Raw genomic sequence first — 24965 nt, 5'->3', positions numbered from 1 at the left:
AATGAAAGTTGTAGGTAATGCCGTTGGTGTTATTCAAAATTTTGTATCACCTAATTTAGACTATTCTATGAAAAAGTTTGCCCAAAATACAGAAGCAGTATCATTTTTGTCGAGAATTGAAATACCACATAAAACGTTTTAGGGGGTGTTACATATTATTTGAAGAATAAGAGTATTATCATAGAGATTGTAACACGTAATACATTTTGAAATCAAATATTAAATTTTTTTACTCCAATTTTGCTGTCTTTGATTATTTATTTTTCACGGCTCGAAAATTGGTTGTTTACACTTACTCTATGGGGTAAGACAGCGGAGCCGAATTAATTATATTACTAGGCTTTATACTCATAAAATTCACTTATTACTTATATTCTAATCTTATAACTAGTGGCACCACATATCATCAATGGTGTAGTCAAATGGGTCTTCAAGTTTCAGCTAAGGTGAGTCAATCACATCTGTCATGGTAGCATTCCAGGGTAGCTATAGTCATTTATTTTGTCTTGTTTTTCTTATGGTGATGTGCTTGTTGAACTTTATAGTAAGAGTATTATAGTATCTTCTTGTTGGTACCAATAGAATATTTTGGATTGACTATTCAGATTTGAACTATTTCTTGAGTATTCTGTTGCTTTTGAGATTTCAAGACTAGTCTACTTTGAAAATGTTTAAATTCAACTATAGACTCAGAAATGGATGGTGACACTTACCTTCTCATCCGCTATATATAGTAGAACTCTTCATTTTCTTTTTAATAGAAAAAGCTACTACAGATTTGTCCAAGACAATGCATTTGCAAGACTTCTCTCTTATTTCATTATCATTGATAAATTTAAGAGAACTTAAGTATACGACTTTAGTTATTAATATCTATGAGTACATGAAAACGAAACATGACATGAAAAGAAAAGGAAAGAACTTCATATAAAATAAAGTTTCTAAGTTGTATTTGATATAAAGGGATTAGAGCATGTTTCTATGTTTGCAACATTCAATTGCTCCATTGAACATTTCCTCAAGGCTGTACTTGTACTTGAATCCAGTCTCCAAAAGTCTTTTTGATGAAAAGCTACACCATTTAAGGTCTTCTCTACTTGTCCATGTGTACCTGAAAATAAATAACAACACATTAATTATATTTTCTTCCATTGTCTCAAATTAATATTTTTTTTAACAAATAAATAACTTTTATTTATACCAAATGTAAGAATTACAAAGCCAACATATCACCCTTTCTATAATTTTATTAGTTACAATCTACCAGCATATGTGAGCAGTTTTGTAGATCAACATATCACCCTTTCTGTAATTTTATCAACAAGTGGCATACATTGAGAGAAGCGAGTTTTTTTTTTTGGGACAGTGGGACTCCCAAAATATTTGAAAGGAAGGGATCCTTCACAATACACAACTCCTTGAATATATTCTACTTCTTGTAGTCCAGTATACCTAGAGAACTTGTCAAATGCTTCATAGTATTAACTTAACATTTTGTACTTCAGCCTTATAGTACATCAATAGACCATCGGCAAAATAAATTTACATTATATTCAACTTTTTGCATCTTGGATAAAACTTATATAGAGCATTTCAGTCATCACATTTAGTTCTTTTTGAAGATATTCCGTGTCTATCACAAACAGATAGGGTGACATAGAATCACCCTGTCTAATACCTCTTTTTCCCAAAATTGCCAAGCTCCCATTGATCACTAATGAATAGGAAATAGTGGGCGCACACACACACTTCATAATCCGCTGTATGAATTTAAATGGAAAGTCGTAAGTCAGAAGCACACGTCTTAAAAAATATTCATTTAATAGAGTCAAACTTTTCGGTGGTCCACCTTAGTGACATACCTTTTATAGTGTAACAACCATTTCTATCGTTATGGATGAGCTAATCATCGGATTGGGGAGTTGAAAACTTCAGGCTAGGTTAGATTCGAATGAAATCTTAGCGAGGTGAAGCCTAGAGCTATTCAGGAAATGATTAGGTAAAATGTCTAAGTTTGAGTTAGTTTTCCTGTTAGCTAAGGTGTTAACGAGTTCGTAGGACTATTCAGAGTTGAATTCGGGTGAGTATAACTCTCGATATCGAACTTAATGTGAAGGGGTTGGTCTGAAATGTTTGAGAGTGTGTTGTGAAATAAAACAAACTTGGAGAGTTCTCAAGTTTCTATCCCGTGTAAGCTACTATAGCGGGTGAAACACCACTATAGCGACTACTACTATAGCAGATAAATTCCCTCTATAGCGAGAGTCAAAGGCGATCAACCCTATTATAGCGGGAGGATTTTGCTACGGTGCCACCACTATAGAGGGATTGGGTCGATACAATGGGATAAGTCGTAGTTTATGCAAAATCTTCCCCCAAAATATTTATTCTTACTCAAGAACATTTTGGAGAAGGGCAGGGGCGACTTTGGGCGAATTCTATCAATTTTTCACCAAGTTTCTTTGTAAAGGTAAGTATTTTATTCCCCTCATCTAGTACTATACCATAGAATCAATAGTTTTAGGCCTTGGGGAGGGTTTGGCTTGACCTAGGATGAAAAATCTGGTGTGACAAGGATAGTTGGGTGTAGAAACCTTGGGTCTTGTTCATAAACAGTTTGTTTATGATTTTATTACTGTAATTCACTAGTGTAACCGTAAAAATTTTGGTAGTTCTAGGTGAATTATTGTGGAAAAAAATTAGGTTGGATCAAAATATCATGAGGTTGGCATGGGGTTTGGGATTAAGACATAATCTGGAAATATTTAGGCCATTTGGGGTTGATTTTGTGTTGTGTTATTATTTTTACACCAAGAACAAGCTAAGGCTTTACAAAAGGGGAAGACTCAGGTTCAGTAGAGTGTTCCGGCTTGATTTTGAGGTAGGTGAGGGTTGAATTGTTTTCCAATTTACGTGATGTGTTCATGTTAACTGTTTCATTAGTATTACTAATATAATATGTCACGCCTCGGGAAGGTACCCTTAACGTGATCGGCACTCGAAAGCCATTTCTGGCCTTAAAGCGAATCACCTGGTCCAGTCACACTTTCATTCAGTCACGTTCTATCAGCGGAAGACTCAATCATAAGGATATTATTCATAATTTAGGGTCAAAGGCCAAACAAATACCCAATCAATAACTAACTAGAATAAAACTAGTCAAAACGAACAATTCAACACTTCCACACTCTAATCTATCAAGCCTCTATCAACAATCCAGGAGGTTCCAATGACAAGTCCATGGCTACCAACAATCAAAATAAAGGAAACAAAACAAAGCTATAAAGATAATGTCGGTATCCTCCGAAAACTGGGAGGACTCACCAACTAGCTGAAAGTGAGAAGATCTTCAATGGTGCGTCGGTTGATGATCTCTAGTACCTATCTCTGCATCATGAAATGATGCAGGCCAAATGGCGTCAGTACGTGGAATGTACGAGTATGTAAAATGGCCGAATGAAACCAACATCAAGGAATAATCAAATCAACTCGAAATCTCAACTCAAGAGAAAGAGCAACTCAATCAAGTGTCCTAAGTCTAAACAAGAATATGGTTTAGATGGGACCAATCACATACAATTCAACCCAATCCGACTCAGAGTACTATCAAAACCTATATGGGAGTTTCTCTTATCCGACAACCGTCACTTATGACCCAGTAATAGTACAATAAGCCGACATTGTTGCCACGTTCGGTCATACCTTGCCAGGATATGAATGAATCAACCAATCATGGATCCATATCCAACCAAGTCCTATCATGTCAGGACAATAATTTGGTAAACATCCGACTTTAACGGTTCAATCCCCTCCTACATTTGGCGACATAGTTATTGGATTTGAGTTATTACTTACTCTTACCCAATTTGGTGCTCGATACTCTTCCCAAGACTCAATGCTCATAAAACTCCATCCAATCAACTCAATCAAATCATATCGACAAGTTTCATTTGGAACCTTGTCAAATCATCAATTCCATCACAATCAAACCTCCTCCAATCATACTATCCGATCAATCTCAATCATATCTTTCAAGCGAAAGTTAAAAATGCATTTATAACATCATACAATTCTATCCAATCATTCCTTTATTTATTTAGCAAATCTTTCCGGGACTCATCAAGACTCCAAGGTTCTAAATCACCAATTTAGGGTAATCAACATATTTAAGAAAATTAACATATTTAAAGAAATCAACAAAATATGTTTAACCACTCATATAAATCAACTCATACCAATATGTAGCTCATCACTTTCTTAACTCCATAACATCAACATAACAAAAATTAAGATAATAGATGAAAAGACTCATTTGGACATAAGCCTATCAAGAAACTCCATTCTTATGAACATTTAACCTCAAAGAAGGTTTAGGACACATGGGTGGACTCAACCCATGCTTTGAGTAGCCTTACATCCTTGGTGAAGATTTTGAAGGAACCTTGATGTTAGGTCTTCAATGAAAAACTTGAATCCTTGAAATTTTTGAAGGCAACTTCTTATTGGAGATGGATTGGAAGAGAAGGGGGGTGGAGCCTAGGGATTTTTTGAGAGCAAAGGACTGAAAATAATCAGTCCCAAAATGTTCCAAGGCTAGACTATATATAACTAGGGAAATGCCCAATTTGCCCTTCCTCAAAAATCTGTAAAATCGGGCTAAAACCCTCCTAGCGCTATAATGGCGCGCCGCGTCACTGCAGCGCCAAGTCGAATATAGGCTTAAAACCTGCACATCTTATAGTGGCGCATCGCGCCAAGGACTAAACTACTGAGGCTTGTTCCTGGCGCTATAATGACGTATCGCGCCCTTACAACACCACGCCTAAATTTCCTGGGTTCTGGAAAATAGGCTTAAAAACCCTGCACATCTAATAGTGGCGCGTCGTGCCAAGGACCAAACTACTGAGGCTTGTTCTTGGTGCTATAGTTGCGCGTCGCGCCACTACGGCGCCAAGCCCAGGTTTTCCTCAGTTATGGTCCAGGCCTGAAATTCCTGCAGCACTAGTCCGTCGTAAGATAGTCATAACTTTTAACTCCGAACTCCAAAAAATACAATCTTGATAGCATTGGAAAGAAGAATCAAAGACCTTTAAATTAATAGGTGGGCCACCCAGTTAGTTATATTCAAAAGGATAAGGTCATTGGAAGTTGACCCTTATGCAAACTCATTCGAAAACTTAGCCAAGACGAGTTCTTTGGACTTAGCTTGGTTTTAGGGATCCCTTATGACCTTAAATCACATCCAACACTCTCCAATTTCTTATGAATTGATCCTAACTCATGGATGCACTTTACAATCACCTAGTACAATCCTATACATACACGAAGAACGGTCCAAATCTTAGTGAAAATTGTTATAACCCGTATTTTGCACATTAGGATATTTTGGAGATAATGGTAACAAGTCAAGGACAAGGCTATGTTTGATCTTGTTGGATACAAAATTTTTATGACTAAATTAGAATTTCAACTTGGAAATATTATAAAAGGTGAGGGGCAAAAATTGAAATTTCTCATAGAGAATGTTATATACCATATTTTATACAGTTGGATGTTTTAGGGTAGCTATGGTAAAGTTAAGGGAATGACCATCTTCCAAAATTTATTTAATATACAAGTTGGATATGAATATTATTTATGATCGTTAATAGTGTGAAAATAATGGAAAAGGCAAAGGGCAAAAAGGAAAATTCGCAAAGTGGCCTATGATAATATTGTGGAAGGCTAGGGGTAAAATGGGAATTTCACAAAGTCTTCAACAAGACTCATGTGGGCTCCACATGCCACACGGAAGCCCATGATTGGAGAAAAGGGGTGTGTTGGACCAATGAAACCTTGACATGTGTCACCACTTAGATCTTGACATTTGTCACCGCTTAGGGCTTGACACGTGTCACCACTTAGGGGATGACATGTTTCACCCCTAAATTTGTATATATATATATGAGTCTTATGACTAATTAATTTCCATACTCATCTAGAGAGTTCAAGAGGGAGAAAACGAAATTACATGAGAAAGAAAGAAGAGAAGAGGAGAAATTAAGGTAGAAAGAAGGAAAGAGCTACGATTTTGGGAGGAGAAAAAGGTAAGTTCTCCGATTCCGTTCCAAGAATTAATTATATAAGATATACCATGATGTTATTAAGATGTTAGTAATGAAATTTTATGGTTTGAGGCAGCCCAAAACGTTACCAAACAGTCCCTAAGTTTCAGCTGCGCTAAAGAAAATTCCGAGGCAAGTTTTGGCGAGTTTTGGTGAATTTCGGGAAAGGTAAAGTTTTCTGTTTTGAACTAGACTTTATGATGATGTTATGAAGTATATTACATGTCTTAAAATATGCTGGAAGTGTAAAAAAATGTATAAGGATGTTTGACGTTGGAAACAAACTAAATGGAAGTCGTAGTAGTTAAATCGAAGTCGCGTAGTGTGTTGTTGTTGTGGTGCTGCTGTTTGGTGGAGGTTTAATTGCGTGTTGCAGGGATGTAAAGTACTCAAAAATGGATGTGTTTGCTGCTGGTTGCAGCCACACAACCCTCCATTTGGTATGACTACATATTTTACGAAATAAAGGTTAAAAACTCTATTTTGGTACCGTAGTTTGGAATGAGTTGTATAGAGCTTGTATTGTGTAAAGTTGAAGTGATTTACTTGTATACATGCTTCTGGCTGTTGTTGTTGGTATGGTTGTTGACATGGTGGCCGAGTTGAAAACACGGGGATGTTCAAGTTACAGGGGAGATGCTGCCCGATTTTCGGTAGATTCGGAGCTAGTAATAAACTAGTCGAGAGACATAGATAAGGAAATGATTCCTATGGTTACTTGGGTGTAGAGTTGGAAATTGGAAAGTGAAAGTTTATTAACCTTAGTATTAATTTCATGTTAAATAGGTTCAAGAGACGACGAGGCGAGCATAGTTAAGAATAATCCGTAAGAGGTATGTAAAGCGAACCTTTCTTTCTTTTGGCATGTATTTGTTATAAGTATGTAAAGCATATTCTTTCGATTTTCATGTTTTGACATAAGTATGTAAAGCTAATATTTCTTTTGGTATGGTATTTATGAAACAAAAATATGACTTTTATATAATTTTAAAGAGGTTCCTATTCCTAGAGCCATTAGGATAGCCAATTCCTTGATTTCCAAAAGGTATTTTATTATGCTTCGATACGTCTATAGGATTCCAGAAGATTTATTTTGATATAATCCGGGGTAACTTTTGAAAGGTACTTGACAGGAGTCTCGTCTTGATTTTTAAATGATAGCTCATTCTGATTATTCCATTGAGTCTTAAATTTGATTTAAATTGCATATAGTTTCTCACTACTCCACTCGTGGATGCCTCAATGCTTCTTTCACTGAGCCTGGGCCAGGATATTTTTTCATGCGTATTTCTCTGCATTATTCGCCGTGTACCGACGTGAGGGGGCAGGTATGACATGTACCATGGGGTGGTAAATATTATGCCACGGAGTTATGCTGTGCCATGTACATATATGTTTGTGATATGATATGATATGATATGATTTGATATGGCCATCTGATATGATATGATTTGTTACGGAGATATTTCCTACTCTGGTGTTATGCTGTGCCGTGGTGCCGATGATGGGAGGGCAACCACACTTTGTTCACCGAGTCCCATAATGGGGCCAGATATGGCATATGTTTTTCTGTATACATTATCTGAGGTTTTGATCAACATTTGATATCTCCGGACATTTTGCTCAGTTTTGTACATTCTATCGCGGTAATGACTTTACTTATTACAATCCATTATATGTGGTTTGATAAACATTTGATATTTTTGGATATTTTGCTCATTTTTGTACATTTTGCTCTGGTAATGACTTTACTGATTTCAGTCCATGCTTTACATACTCCGTACATTTTCCGTACTGACCCCCTTTCTTCGGGGGCTGCGTTACATGCCCGCAGGTACAGATGATTGGTTTGCTGATCCGCTCGCTTAGGACATCCACCATGTTGGTCGACAGTGCTCCTTTGTCCGGAGCCCTATTTTGGTACTGACACTTTCTGTTGTATATATATATATATATATGTTGTTCAGGGTACGGTGGGGCCCTGTCCCATCATATGACTAGGATATCATTCTGTAGAGGTCTGTAGACATGAGATGTGGGTTTTGTATATATGTTTTGGGTTTTGTGTGTTTCATTATGGCCTATCGGCCCTCGTGCGTTATATCTATTTTTGTGATCTATTTAGAGATCCCTTCTGATCATTACCTATGTTTAGTCGATTAAGGTACTAAGTGGGGCTAAAGGTACGTATGGGTGCCCAAATCGGGCACCAATCACGGCCTACGGAGTTGGGTCGTGACAAAAAATTTTGGGGGTGTTACATTATCTCCCCCTTGGGATCAGTCATCCTCAAATGATGAGTAAACCAAGGATGGAATCGAGGTACAAATCACAATCAGAATTCAGTCATTCAACCAATCAAATTCTCAAAATAATTTACTATCCGAACTCAAAATGCACATATAAATTTAAATTAAGAAAATGAACATTACCTTCAATATTCTCATCGATGGGCACAAATAGATGCGGATATTTAGCTTCCATATCTTCCTTCGCTTCTCATGTGGCTTCCTCAATGAATTGATTTCTCCAAAAGTCTTTGACCAAGGCAATCTCCTTGTTCCTCAATTTGCGAACCTGGTAATCAAGGATTTGGACCGGAACCTCTTCATATGACAAGCTATCCTTAACTCTAATACTATCAATAGGGACTACCAATGAGGGATCACCCAAGTACTTCTTCAACATCAAAACATGAAATACTAGATGAATAACGGCTAGCTCTGAGGGTAACTCTAATTCATAAGCGACACTCCCAATACTCCTCACAACCTAGTGAGGACCAATGTATCGAGGAATAAGCTTTCCCTTCCTTCCAAACCTCATGACGCCCTTCATGGGTGACACTTTCAAGTACACCGAATCATCCACCTCTAACTCTAAGTCTCTCCTCCTCACATCGGTGTAAGATTTTTGATGGCTTTAGGCTGTCTTTAGCCTATCTTGAATAACTCTCACCTTCTCCATAGCTTGGTGAACAAAATCAGGCCCAATCAACTCAACTTCACCGACCTCAAACCACCCAATTCGTGATTTGCACCTCCTCTCATATAAAGCTTCATAGGGGGACATTTGAATACTTGCATGATAACTATTATTATATACAAACTCTATGAGAGGTAAATGATCATCCCAATTTTCTTTGAAGTCAAGTATGCATGTCCTCAATATATCCTCCAATGTTTGGATGGTGCGCTCCGTTTGGCCATCTGTCTGGGGATGAAAGGTCGTACTAAGATTCACCTTTGAACCCAGTCCCTTCTGAAAGGATCTCTAAAATTGAGAAGTCAATTGAGCTCCTTTGTCTGAGATGATAGATAAGGGGACCCCATGCAACCTGACGATCTCCTGGATGTATAATTTTGTATAATCTTCTGTGGTGTCGGTAGTCTTAACTGTCAAGAAGTGAGCCGATTTCGTCATCCTATCCATAATCACCCATATCGAATCAAGTTATTTTTGGGACCTCGACAAACCTGTAATAAAGTCCATATTGATCATCTCCCACTTCCATTCCAAAATTTCTATGTTTTGAGCTAACCCACATGGCCTTTGATGCTCAACTTTAACCCGTTGGCAATTCGGGCACTTGAAAACAAATTCCGTGATATCTCTCTTTATTCCACTCCACCAATAAACTTCCATCAAGTCATGATACATCTTTGTAGAGTCAGGATGAATAGAGTATCTGGAACTATGTGCTTCATACATAATCCTTCCTCGAACGTCATCAACATCTGGGATACACAATCTATTTTGGTACCTCAACACACCATCTCCCCTTTTGGTAAAAACCATCACCTTTTGCTTGTGAACAAGGTTTTTCAATTGGAGAAGGACGGGATCTTGGTCTTGCTTTTCTTTTACCTCTGCCACGAGTAAGGATGCAGACCCATCCTGAACATTAACTCCGCCTTCATTATTCTCTTCAAGCCGAACTCCCAATTGAGCTAGTTTATGCACCTCTTTAGCCAATTCTTTCCTCCCCTCCTCTATATGGGCAGTGCTACCCATAGACAACCTGCTAAGAGTATCAGCAATAACATTAGCTTTACCTCGATGGTAGAGGATGCTTATATCATAGTCCTTAAGTAGCTCGAGCCATCTCCTTTGTCTTAGGTTGAGTTCCTTCTGGCTGAAGACGTATTGCAAACTCTTATGATCGGTGAACATATCATATCAACATGCACTCCATACAAGTAGTGGAACCAAATTTTAAGAGCAAATACCACAGTTGCCAGCTCAAGGTCATGAGTTAGGTAATTTCTCTCATGAATCTTAAGTTGTCTTGAAGCATAGGCTATCACTTTTCCCCTCTGCATCAAAACACACCCCAAACCAACTCTAGACGGATCACAATAGATCACAAAATCCTCTATTCCATCGAGCAAAGTTAGAACAGGAGCAGTGGTCAGTTTGGCCTTCAATTTCTACAAATTCTCCTCGCAAGTATCAGACCATTGGAACTTAGCCTTCTTTTGGTTCAGCTTGGTCAATGGTGATGATATGGATGAGAATCCCTCTACAAACCTTTGATAATAGCCAGCCAAACCCAAGAAGCTTCTTATATCTGTTGGGGATGTGGGTCTGGGCCAATTTTTCACTACCTCAATCTTCTAAGCATCAAGCTGAATACCATCTCCAGATATAATGTGGCCGAGAAAACCCACTGATGCAAGCCAAAATTCACATTTAGAGAAATTTACATACAATACCTGGTCTTTTAAAGTTTGCAAGACGACTCTAAGATGATAGACGTGCTCCTCCTCATTTTTGGAGTACACCAAAATATCATCAATGAATACAATCACAAACATATCAAGATATGGCTTAAATACTCGATTCATGAGATTCATAAAAGCTGCAGGTGCATTGGTCAATCCAAAGGACATAACTAGGAACTCAAAATGGCCAGAACGGGTCCGAAAATCTATCCTTAGGATGTCACACTCCCTCACCTTCAACTGATGGTAACCCGATCTTAGGTCTATCCTTGAGAAATAAGTGGCACCCTAAAGTTGATCAAATAAATCATCTATTCTGGGGAGAGGATATTTGTTCTTTATGGTGACTTTGCTTAGTTGCCTGTAATTAATATATATTCTAAGGGACCCATCGTTCTTTCGCACGAATAAGACGAGAGCACCCCATGGTGAGACACTTGGCCTAATGAATCCCTTATCTAACAAGTCCTTCAACTGTTCTTTCAGCTCTTTCAACTCTGCAGGAGCCATTCTATATAGAGAGATAAAGATAGGTTGGGTACCAGGAAGGACATCGATCCCAAAGTCGTTCTCCCTATCAGGAGGGACGCCGGACAGATCTTCAGGAAAGACTTCAGGAAACTCATTGACAATCGGGACCGACTCAAGGGATGGAGACTCAATACTATCATCTTTCACTCAGATGATGTGATAAATACACCCTTTCGAGATTAGTTTTCTAGACCTAAGGTAGGAAATAAACTTACCCTTAGGCACGACAGAACTACCATTCCACTCTATGACAGCCTTATTCAGGAATTTGAACTTGACAATCTGAGTCTTACAATCAATAGAGGCAAAATAGACATAAAGCCAGTCTATGCCAAGGATCACATCAAAATCAACCATGTCCAACTCAACTAAGTCGGCCAAGGTATCTTTGTGGTGGATTGACACAGTGCAATCTCTATAAACTCTCTCAGCTAAGATAGAATCACCAACAAGAGTAGCTACTCTAAAAGGCTCAAGAAGACATTTAGGAATTTTATTAAATTTACTAGCCACGTAAGGAGTCACAAAAGATAGTGTGGCACCCGGATCTATCAAAACATAACAGTCAAGAGAAGAGACTCGAATCATACCCGTCACGATATTTTCGGAGTTCTCCTGATCTTGACGATTACCCATGGCATATAAATGATTTGTACCCCCGCTTATACCTGGGGTAGTGCCTCTCTAATTACCTCTAGCTGGTGGTGCGGTGGTAGAATACTGGGCCCTATTACCCCATATTGGACACTCTCTTTGAAAATGGCCCACCTGGCCACATTTATAACAACCCTTATCCCCCTCTCTGCACTCTTCCAAGTAGAGCTTACCGCACTTACCGCATGGTGGCTTTTCTTTTGAACCTCGACCTACGCTAGCCTGGGATTGAGAACCCTGGGATCTAAAATTCTGGTGACTCTATCCCTGCCGATCATACTTGCTATGCTGTATAGGTGCACTTGCGGTGGACGAGGCATAGTTGGAAGACCTCTTCTGGAAGAAGGCCCTGTTGTCCTTATTCTGCTTTTGTTTATTCTTATGTCCCGTTGATTTTGCCTTCTTGTTCAGATGCTCCTCCTTGTCTTTCCTCTTCTCATTCTCCACCTGTTGAGCATACACCATTAATCTTGAAATATCGATGTCGGAGATCAACAATACCGCTTTGCACTCCTTCTTTACATGTCTTCCCAATCCGAAGATAAATTTTCTCATCTTCAACCTTATATCTGGGATTATCTCTGGAGCATATCTGGATAGATGGATGAACTTTAGACTATAATCCTTAACGGTCACACTCTCTTGTTTCAAATTCACAAACTCTTCCACCTTCGCTTCCCTCAATTCTCTGGGAAAGAAGTGGTCAAGGAAGGCTCCCTCAAATTCATCCCAAATAGCAGGCTTAGCATCTTCACCTCTACTTTGTTCCCATTGGTTATACTAGATGTTTTCCACATCCTTGAGTTGATAAGATACCAACTTAACCCCCTCGATCTCTGTAGCATGCATAGCTTTCAGGATCTTCCACATCTCATCAATAAAATTCTAGGGGTCTTCATCAACCTTAGAATCCGTGAATGCCGGCGGATTCATTCTCAAAAAGTATCTAATTTTTGTGGCAGCAGACGACTCTTGGGAACTAGAGCTAAGAGTTGGCGATCTTTGGTTACCATTGCGGATGAGTGAGCTTGGCAAACGCTCCTCAAATATCTGCCTCCGAGGTTGGTGCAGGCAGAGTAGAAGACACTTGAGGTGCCTCAGCATACCTTACAGGTCGGCCCCCATTCCTCGATGGGTGCATTTCTGACTGTGGAATCCCTGTGTTATCGACATTTCTCTAGATGGCAGTACGTTTAGGAGGCATTATCTGTAACGTATAAATGCACAAATTAGAAAGGAAGCCTTATAGAATTTAACTCTATCGCACGAGTTCAGAGTATGAAAGAAGTAAAACAATTCTTAATGTCTTATAGCCTCCTGATTATAAGTGTGGTGCAAAACACACCCATAAGCAAGACTCTACTAGACACGGCTCCATATACTCCCTAGGACTCTTGAATTCTGTGCTCTGATACCATATTTGTCATGCCCCGAAAGAGTACCCTAGATGTGACTGGCACTCAAAAGCCATTTTTGGCCTTCAAACGAACCACCTGATCCAGTCACACTTTTATTCAGTTAGGTTCTATTAGCGGAAGACTCAATAATAAGGATACTATTCATAATTTAGGGTCAAAGGCCAAATAAATACCCAATCAATAACTAATTAGAATAAAACTAGTCAAAACTGACAATTTAATACTTCCACACTCTAGTCTATGAAGCCTCTATCAATAATCCAGGAGGTTCCAATGACAAGTCCATGGCTACCAACAATCAAAATAAAGGAAACAAAAAAAGGTATAAAGATAATGTCGGTATCCTCCAAAAACTGGAAGGACTCACCAACTAGCTGAAAGTGAGAAGATCTTCAATGGTGCGTCGGTTGATGATCTCTAGTACCTATCTCTGCATCATGAAATGATGCAGGCCAAATGGCGTCAGTACGTGGAATGTACGAGTATGTAAAATGGACGAATGAAACCAACATCAAGGAATAATCAAATCAACTCGAAATCTCAACTCAAGAGAAAGAGCAACTCAATCAAGTGTCCTAAGTCTAAACAAGAATATGGTTTAGATGGGACCAATCACATACAATTCAACCCAATCCGACTCAGAGTACTATCAAAACCTATATGGGAGTTTCTCTTATCCAACAACCGTCACTTATGACCCAGTAATAGTACAATAAGCCGACATTGTTGCCACGTTCGGTCATACCTTGCCAGGATATGAATGAATCAACCAATCATGGATCCATATCCAACCAAGTCCTATCATGTCAGGACAATAATTTGGTAAACATCCGACTTTAACGGTTCAATCCCCTCCTACATTTAGCGACATAGTTATTGGATTTGAGTTATTACTTACTCTTACCCAATTTGGTGCTCGATACTCTTCCCAAGACTCAATGCTAATAAAACTCCATTCAATCAACTCAATCAAATCATATCGACAAGTCTCATTTGGAACCTTGTCAAATCATCAATTCTATCACAATCAAACCTCCTCTAATCATACTATCCGGTCAATCTCAATCGTATCTTTCAAGCAAAAGTTAAAAGTGCATTTATAACATCATACAATCCTATCCAATCATTCATCTATTCATTTAGCAAATCTTTTCGGGACTCATCAAGACTCCAAGGTTCTAAATCAACAATTTAGGGTAATTTACATATTTAAGAAAATTAACATGTTTAAAGAAATCAACAAAATATGTTTAACCACTCATATCAATCAACTCATACCAGCATGTAGCACATCACTTTCTTAACTCCACAACATCAACATAACAAAAATTTAGATAATAGATGAAAAGACTTATTTGGACATAAGCCTATCAAGAAACTCCATTCTTATGAACATTTAACCTCAAAGAAGTGTAGGGTACATGGGTGGACTCAACCCATGCTTTGAGTAGCCTTACATACTTTGGTGAAGATTTTGAAGGAACCTTGATGCTAGGTCTTTAATGGAAAGTTTGAATCCTTAAATTTTTGAAGGTAACTTCTTGTTGGAGATGGATTGGAAGAGAAAGAGGTGGAGCCTAGGGAATTTTTGAGAGCAAAGGATAGAAAATAATCAGTCCCAAAACGTTCCAAGGCTAGAGTATATATAACTAGGGAAATGCCCAATTTGCCCTTTCTCAAAAATCTGCAAAATCGGGCTAAAACCCTCTTGGCGCTATAGTGGCGCGCCACGCCAAGTCGAATATAGGCTTAAAACCTGCACATCTGATAGTGGCCTATCACATCAAGGACCAAACTACCGAGGCTTGTTCCTGACGCTATAGTGGCGCGTCGTGCCCTTGCAGAGCCAAGCCTAAATTTTCTGGATTCTGGAAAATGGGCTTAAAAACCCTACACATCTAATAATGGCGCATCGCACTAAGTACCAAACTACTGAGGCTTGTTCCTGGCGCTATAGTACCTAATTCGTTATATTCAAAAGGATAAGGTCGTTGGAAGTTGACCCTCATACAAACTCATTCGGAAACTTAGCCAAGACAAGTTCTTTGGATTTGGCTTGGTTTTAGGGATCCCTTATGACCCTAAATCACATCCAACACCCTCCAATTTCTTAGGAATTGATCCTAACTCATACATGCACTTTACAATCCTCTAGTATGATCCTATACATACACGAAGAAAGGTCTGAATCTTGGTAAAATATTTTAGGGGTGTTACACAATACATGTTTAGGGAATAAGGAGATGAATTTGAAATGATATCTGGTTGCCAATCTCATGCAATGAAGTTGTCTTAATTGCTTATGGTCTTACAAGTATAGTTGTATTCATCGTGGTTGTGATTATGTGATATATGTGACTCATCGATTGGCTCGAGTATCACACCTAATACAAATTATCGGTTGGCTCGGATACCACGCTTGGTATGACATATCTATTGGTTGACATAGGTACCACGCCTGATACGTGTTTGGTTGTGCTTGTTTGTGTTGGTCCTTAAGTGTAATATCCCCTAAAAACGTTGTATACGATATTTCAATTTTTGCTTAAACATGATATAGCCTCTGTATTTTGGTCATAACTTTTCATAGAAGTATCCAAATTGAGTGATTCAAATTTCTGAGTAACCACAAGATCATTACCTACAACTTTTATGAAGACCATATTTAAAGATTCGGAGGTTAAGTAGGTCAAAACAATTAATCGTTGTAAGGTAGGATGCTGTTACGGAAATGAGTGTTTATAGAAGAAAAATCATATCTCACTGTGAGTTTATCCAAATTGGTTGATTCTTGAACGATATGAAACTAGACTTCCATATCTACAATTCTTATGAAGACACCAAATCCTAATAAGGAATTTATCTTATTCAAACGCAGCTACCAAAAAGAGTATTCTGTCAAAAATAACTCATTTCACCTACCATAGAAAGATCTAGATACATTTGACATCACTCATGACATAAATTGTCCTCCATTTAACATCATCCATGACATCAATATATTCCACTAAATTTTCAGATTTTTATTTATAATTATTTTATTTATTGTTAGGTCATCTTTCCCACCTATAAATACCCACCTTATTTTCTCATTTTATTCATCAAGCTTTCTCAAGCAAATCTTCTCTCTATACACATTCTCAAATATAGTTTTAGTTCTTAGTAGTGAAGAAATACTATTCCGGTGATTCATATATTCCGGGTAGTACACAAAACATTCCGGCAAGGAGAGAAGCTAGGACTCAAGAGTGTTCATTAAGTCTTCCGGTACCAACTAAAGCTTCGGTTTCCAGGTATGTAAGGTTTCAATGAGAGTATTCCTTCCACTCTCATGTCTAAATTATTTTGATTATATGATAAATTATATTTATTTTCTTTAAGCTTTACTCTAAGTTATGTGGTGTATATTCATTAATTCTTCCATCCATATAGTCCAAAAACTCTTTCAATTAAGTCTCTTGATTTCAAGTAATATTTTTGTTATGGTAATTTTTATTTTTACTTAATAGTATGAATCATGGTTAAATTAATGATTATTGGTCTATTTTGATACAACATAATTTTATATGTATGAATTGATGGATTGCAAGTAATTTATTTATTTATATTTTTAAAGGTTGTTGAAATTCATGGTGGGTTGTTTAAAGCATGATTTTTAATTAATGGATTTCAAAGTATTTATGAATATTTATTTACATACATATTTGCAAGTTGAAGTGATTCGAACCCACCTAGTTTTACTATGTTTTTAATAAAGTTTCACTTGAAAGCTTTGACTCCAAATAAATGTTTATGAAAGCAATATCTATGATAAAAAAGGGAGTCTTATGAAATGAAAGAATGATGAAATGATATGAATGATGGATTCTTTATGCAATAAGGACAATTCTTGCATATTTGAATTATCAAATGTTTTAATGAGCTATTCTACCGAATATGATGTTTGAATTCTCAAGTTATATGCTATGAATATTTTGAAGTATTAAACTATTCCATGGGATTGACTTAGCACCGAATGAGGCATTGAGGTGGGATTCGGTAAGGGAATCCTAGTAGCAACCCCTTGTCTCATTAACTATGTGCCAACATAGGAGCCCTTGTAGGCTTAGGCTAATGGATCCATAAATAGCCCTTAAAGTTAAAGTTAAAGAAATGAATGAAGTTGACGGAGTTCTACCTGGCAAGTAGTCTCCCCGGCCAACGTAGGGGGTTATGTTGGATTCCATGTAATAGCTCGCATGGTCTTAAATGTCGGTTATGGTTAGCTTCCCACAAAATGAATGTTTTAAAGGATATCCATATGATTTATTATGCATGTATTACATTATGTTCCATATTACATAAATGTTATAATATTTTCTCAATGTTCATGCATCCTTACATACTTAGTACATTCAAAGTACTAACGCATACTCTTTTGCCTACATGATATCACCATGTAGGGATCGGTGCTCCTCCTCGTTCTCCTCCACGTGGCTAGTTGATATTCCATTGAAGACTACTTTTGGTGAGTTCCCATGTTCCGGGAACAATACTCCTTTGTCTTTCTAGCTTATGATATGTTAAGATATTTTATTATGGCATTTCTTCTATTATGATTGAGGGTGAGCTAGGAACTTGTCTTAGCCCCATTAAATCTAATAGTTAGAGGTATTGTTGGACATATGTAAGTTGAAGATTTATTATTATGATTTCCGCTTGTCTATTTATCATTATTACCTATGAAAGGCTAAAAGAATGCTAAGAGGCTTGTTTGAGGTACTTTCGGGTTCCTCATTCGCCATGTCACGTCTAGGCCCTAGGCTTGGGTCGTGACAAACTTGGTATCAGAGCCCGAGGTTTTGAATGATCCTTGGAGTCCAACATACCGCGTCGAATAGGGTCTTGTTCATGGTTGTGAAGCGCGCCACAATTATGAATAAGAGACTATGAGGCGTTTAGGAAAATTTTCACTTCTTTCAAATTCATGTCGTGCCTTAGAGTGTCCTAAGCTTTCCTTTAACTAACGACCTATTTTGTGTTCTCTAGATAATGACTCGTGGAAGACCACCTCAAAGAGCAAGGGTTGACGATGAGGACCAAACTCCTCCGATTCCTAATGCCCAACATCATGAGAATGGGGTAACCCATGCCGAGTTTCGCAGTGTTATTACTTTGTTAGCTCAAGTCGTAGCTAACCAAGGAAATCTAGGTGTTCCTCCTCCCCAAATGCAAAATCCAGCCTCTAGGATTCGGGATTTCCAAAGGATGAATCCGCCCAAGTTCGATGGTTCTAAACTAGATGAGGACCCTATGGAGTTCATTAATGAGGTGTACCGGATTGTGGCTATCATGGGTGTGCCACCAAATGAGAAGGCCGAGCTAGTGGCCTATCAACTCAAAGGTGTGGCTCGAGTGTGGTACGAACAATGGATTGTTGAGAGGGATGAAGAAATAGGGTCGATAGGATGGGAAGAGTTCAAAGGTGCCTTCCTAGACCGCTTCTTCCCATTGGAGCTAAGGGAGGCCAAAATCCAAGAGTTCATCAATCTCCATCAAGGAAGTATGAGTGTGAGGGAGTATGCTCTCAAATTCACTAAGTTGTCAAAGTATGCTCCCTTCATGGTCTCTGACCCAAGAGCTAGAATGAGCAAGTTTATTTCCGGTGTCTCAAGCTTGGTGTCCAAGGAGTGCAAAACGGCCATGTTGATCAAGGAGATGGATATCTCTCGGTTAATGACTTACGCAGAACAAATTGAAGAAGAGAAGCTTAGATAGAGATCAAGGGGGTTCAAAAAGGCTAGAGTGGATGGTGGAGGGTTTAACCCTCAAAGGTCCGATTATGGTAACAATGGCAAAGGCCAAGGTGGGCAACGATTTATGGGGCAAGGTTCCACCAATACTCCTCCTCCAAGGTTCAACAAGGACAAGAGTGGTAAATCAATGATTCCAAGAGAGAATGTTGCTACTCAAACTTTCCCTGCTTGCAAGAAGTGTGGAAGGACTCACAAAGGGGAATGCTTAGCTGGCTCCAATGCATGCTTTAAGTGTGGCAAGCTGGGCCACCATGCTAAGGATTGTAGAGATGGTGGTGGTAGGACTCAAGGCCAAATTGCTCATGGTCAACAAGTCCAAGGAGGTGTCCAACGCACCAACCGCTTTTACGCCTTGCATAGGAGACAAGAGGTTGAGGATGCACCCAATGTCATTACCGGTATGTTAAAGGTCTTTTCTTTTGATGTGTATGCACTATTAGATCCGGGTGCAAATTTATCTTTTGTTACTCCATTCCTTGCTAATAGATTTGATGTTTTACCTGAAATGTTATTAGAGCCTTATTTGGTGTCTACCCCTGTTGGTGAGTCAGTTATTGCTAGAAAGGTCTATAGGGGTTGCCTTGTGTCTATCTTGCATAAAGTTATTCCTTGTGATCTCATTGAGCTTGATATGATAGATTTCGATATCATTCTTGGGATGGATTGGTTACATGCATCTTATGCTTCCATAGATTGTAGGAATCATCGAGTCAAGTTCCAATTTCCAAATGAGCCTGTTATTGAATGGCAGGGTCGTGATTCGGTGGTTAAGGGTCAGTTTATTTCTTATCTTAAGGCTCGCAAAATGATTTCTAAGGGATGTATTTACCATATTGTGAGGGTTAGGGATGTCAACTCTAAAAGTCCTTCTCTTGAGTCAGTTCCTATAGTCAATGAATTCCCCGATGTCTTTCCTGATGACCTTCCCGGTGTCCCTCCCGAAAGGGAAGTTGATTTTGGTATTGATATCCTCCCCGATACCCAACCTATCTCTATTCCTCCTTACCGCATGGCCCCAGCAGAATTAAAAGAGCTGAAGGAACAATTAAAGGACTTGTTAGAGAAGGGGTTCATAAGACCAAGTATTTCGCCATGGGGTGCTCCCGTTCTATTTGTAAGAAAGAAGGATGGGTCACTTCGAATGTGCATAGACTATCGGTAATTAAATAAGATGACCATTAAGAACAAGTACCCACTCCCTAGAATAGATGACTTGTTTGATCAATTACAAGGGGCAAGTCACTTCTCCAAGATCGACCTTCGGTCCGGCTACCACCAACTACGGGTAAGGGAGTGTGACATTCCCAAAACAGCCTTCCGAACAAGGTATGGTCACTATGAGTTTGTGGTGATGAGTTTTGGGTTGACGAATGCACCGGCGGTGTTTATGGACTTGATGAATAGGGTGTTCAAACCTTACCTTGATACCTTTGTAGTAGTCTTCATTGATGATATTTTAATTTACTCTCGGGGTGAGGAAGAACATAAAAATCACTTGAGAGTTGTGCTTCAAACATTGAGGGATAAACAATTATTTGCAAAATTTAGTAAGTGTGAATTTTGGTTAAAGGAGGTAGCATTTCTTGGTCACGTAGTGTCCGGTGATGGAATCAAGGTTGATCCTAAGAAAATAGAGGCAGTCAAAAATTGGCCTAGACCATTATCTCCTTCAGACATTAGGAGCTTCTTAGGTTTAGCCGGGTACTATAGACGATTCGTCAAAGGCTTTTCTTCCATCTCATCTCCTATGACAAAATTGACCCAAAAGAAATCCAAATTCATATGGACAGATGAGTGTGAGAAGAGTTTCCAGACCTTAAAAGATCGACTTACCTCTGCTCCTATTTTGACTCTCCCAGAAGGATTAGAAGGGTTTGTAGTTTATTGTGATGCTTCAAAGATTGGTTTAGGTTGTGTCTTAATGCAAAAAGGCAAGGTAATAGCCTATGCTTCTAGGCAATTAAAGGTGCATGAGCGCAACTACCCTACCCATGACCTTGAATTGGCGGCTGTTGTTTTTGCTCTGAAGATTTGGAGGCATTACCTCTATGGGGTGCATGTGGATGTCTATACTGATCATAAGAGTCTTCAATATGTGTTTACCCAAAAGGACCTTAATTTAAGGCAAAGAAGGTGGCTAGAACTCCTTAAGGACTATGACATGAGTGTGCACTATCATCCGGGTAAAGCCAATGTGGTTGCTGATGCACTTAGTAGAATATCTATGGGGAGTGTGGCCCATGTGGATGAAAGGAAGAGGGAGTTGGTGAAAGATGTTCACCAATTGGCTAGATTAGGGGTGAAGTTGGGTAGTACTAATGATGGGGGTATGGTTGTTCAAAATAGTTCTGAATCCTCTTTGGTGGTGGATGTTAAATCAAAGCAAGATCTTGACCCAAAGTTTATCGAGTTAAAGAAGTTGGTAAAGGAAAAAAAGATAGAAGTCTTTTCCCAAGGGGGAGATGGGGTTCTATACTACCAAGGTCGGATATGTGTTCCAGATGTTGATGGCCTAAGGAGTTTGATCTTGATGGAGGCTCATAATTCTAGATACTCCATTCATCCCGGTTCAACAAAAATGTACCGAGACTTAAAGGAGTTGTATTGGTGGGGTGGCATGAAGAAGGACATAGCAAGGTTTGTTTCCGAATGTACAAATTGTCAACAAGTGAAGGCCGAACATCAAAGACCGGGTGGCCTAGCCCAAGACATTGAAATCCCAACTTGGAAATGGGAAAATGTGAATATGGATTTTGTAGTGGGTTTGCCTCATACTCGGAAACGTCATGACTCGATTTGGGTAATTATTGATAGAATGACTAAGTCAGCTCACTTCTTACCGGTTAAAACTTCCTATAGTGTCGAAGACTATGCCAAGTTGTATATTCGGGAGTTGGTGAGGTTGCATGGTGTGCCATTATCCATTATTTTGGATCGTGGTACCCAATTCACTTCTCACTTTTAGAGATCATTTCAAAAAGGCCTCGGTACTAAGGTAAAGTTGAGCACAGCATTCCATCCTCAAACGGATGGGCAAGCCGAAAGGACGATTCAAACACTAGAGGATATGTTAAGGGCTTGTGTGTTGGAGTTTAAAGGGAATTGGGATGATCATCTACCTCTCATCGAGTTTGCCTATAATAATAGTTACCACTCAAGTATTGAGATGGCACCGTTTGAGGCTTTGTATGGGAGACGATGTAGATCACCGATAGGTTGGTTCGAAGTAGGTGAGATGACCTTGTTGGGCCCCGATTTGGTACTTGATGCTTTAGAGAAGGTGAAGATCATTAGAGAAAGGTTGAAGACGGCTCAAAGTCGTCAAAAGTCCTATTCTGACACTAGAAGAAGGGATCTTGAGTTTAATGTGGATGATTGGGTGTATCTGAAGGTTTCACCAATGAAAGGTGTGGTTCGATTTGGTAAGAAAGGGAAATTGAGTCCTAGATATGTAGGGCCTTATAGAATCGTGAGACGTGTTGGTAAGGTTGCATATGAGTTGGAATTACCATTGGAAATGGCCATGGTTCATCCGGTGTTTCACGTGTCTATGTTGAAAAAACATGTGGGTGATTCTAGTTCTATTGTACCTATGGCAGTAGTGAATATTGAAGAAAACTTGACCTATGAAGAAGTTCCTGTGGAAATTTTGGACCGGCAAGTTAAGAGATTGAGGAACAAAGAAATTGCATCTGTTAAAGTCCTTTGGAGGAATCAACAAATAGAAAGTGCAACATGGGAAGCGGAAGCGGATATGATTAAGAGATACCCTCATCTTTTCCCCTCTACCCAAACCTAAGGTATTAAGTTGTCCTTGCTCAATTACTTGAAATCCTTTCATCTCAACTTTTCTTGTCATATGCTTGCAAAATTATGAAATATTTTTTTAACGATATTTTAAATTACACTATTGCATTAATGATAGGTTGTTTGTTAATACTCTACTCTACTCAAGCTAAGTCTTTTCTCATTCGAGGACGAATGTTCCCAAGGGGGAGATAATGTAATATCCCCTAAAAACGTTGTATACGATATTTCAATTTTTGCTTAAACATGATATAGCCTCTGTATTTTGGTCATAACTTTTCATAGAAGTATCCAAATTGAGTGATTCAAATTTCTGAGTAACCACAAGATCATTACCTACAACTTTTATGAAGACCATATTTAAAGATTCGGAGGTTAAGTAGGTCAAAACAATTAATCTTTGTAAGGTAGGATGCTGTTACGGAAATGAGTGTTTATAGAAGAAAAATCATATCTCACTGTAGGTTTATCCAAATTGGTTGATTCTTGAACGATATGAAACTAGACTTCCATATCTACAATTCTTATGAAGACACCAAATCCTAATAAGGAATTTATCTTATTCAAACGCAGCTACCAAAAAGAGTATTCTGTCAAAAATAACTCATTTCACCTACCATAGAAAGATCTAGATACATTTGACATCACTCATGACATAAATTGTCCTCCATTTAACATCATCCATGACATCAATATATTCCACTAAATTTTCAGATTTTTATTTATAATTATTTTATTTATTGTTAGGTCATCTTTCCCACCTATAAATACCCACCTTATTTTCTCATTTTATTCATCAAGCTTTCTCAAGCAAATCTTCTCTCTATACACATTCTCAAATATAGTTTTAGTTCTTAGTAGTGAAGAAATACTATTCCGGTGATTCATATATTCCGGGTAGTACACAAAACATTCCGGCAAGGAGAGAAGCTAGGACTCAAGAGTGTTCATTAAGTCTTCCGGTACCAACTAAAGCTTCGGTTTCCAGGTATGTAAGGTTTCAATGAGAGTATTCCTTCCACTCTCATGTCTAAATTATTTTGATTATATGATAAATTATATTTATTTTCTTTAAGCTTTACTCTAAGTTATGTGGTGTATATTCATTAATTCTTCCATCCATATAGTCCAAAAACTCTTTCAATTAAGTCTCTTGATTTCAAGTAATATTTTTGTTATGGTAATTTTTATTTTTACTTAATAGTATGAATCATGGTTAAATTAATGATTATTGGTCTATTTTGATACAACATAATTTTATATGTATGAATTGATGGATTGCAAGTAATTTATTTATTTATATTTTTAAAGGTTGTTGAAATTCATGGTGGGTTGTTTAAAGCATGATTTTTAATTAATGGATTTCAAAGTATTTATGAATATTTATTTACATACATATTTGCAAGTTGAAGTGATTCGAACCCACCTAGTTTTACTATGTTTTTAATAAAGTTTCACTTGAAAGCTTTGACTCCAAATAAATGTTTATGAAAGCAATATCTATGATCAAAAAGGGAGTCTTATGAAATGAAAGAATGATGAAATGATATGAATGATGGATTCTTTATGCAATAAGGACAATTCTTGCATATTTGAATTATCAAATGTTTTAATGAGCTATTCTACCGAATATGATGTTTGAATTCTCAAGTTATATGCTATGAATATTTTGAAGTATTAAACTATTCCATGGGATTGACTTAGCACCGAATGAGGCATTGAGGTGGGATTCGGTAAGGGAATCCTAGTAGCAACCCCTTGTCTCATTAACTATGTGCCAACATAGGAGCCCTTGTAGGCTTAGGCTAATGGATCCATAAATAGCCCTTAAAGTTAAAGTTAAAGAAATGAATGAAGTTGACGGAGTTCTACCTGGCAAGTAGTCTCCCCGGCCAACGTAGGGGGTTATGTTGGATTCCATATAATAGCTCG

General features: G+C 38.2%; 1 protein-coding gene across 2 annotated transcripts in view; it reads right to left on the bottom strand.

The window, feature by feature from the left end:
• Positions 1-793: 793 nt before the first annotated feature.
• LOC129875963 (vestitone reductase-like) overlaps positions 794-24965 on the bottom strand; it is an 80782-nt gene continuing 56610 nt past the window's right edge. Inside the window, exon 4 of one of the 2 annotated variants that reach the window (XM_055951226.1) lies at positions 794-1111. In XM_055951226.1, coding sequence (XP_055807201.1) covers positions 967-1111 — 145 coding nt within the window. In that variant the 3' untranslated portion in view covers positions 794-966. Of the gene's footprint in view, positions 1112-13817; positions 13862-24965 lie in introns of those variants that run through there. The other variant, XM_055951227.1, reaches the window with a different exon arrangement.

Source organism: Solanum dulcamara, chromosome 12, assembly GCF_947179165.1.
Source record: "Solanum dulcamara chromosome 12, daSolDulc1.2, whole genome shotgun sequence".
NCBI lineage: Eukaryota > Viridiplantae > Streptophyta > Magnoliopsida > Solanales > Solanaceae > Solanum > Solanum dulcamara.
Note: the sequence above shows the minus strand (reverse complement) of the source record. Positions and strands in the feature narration are given on the sequence as shown.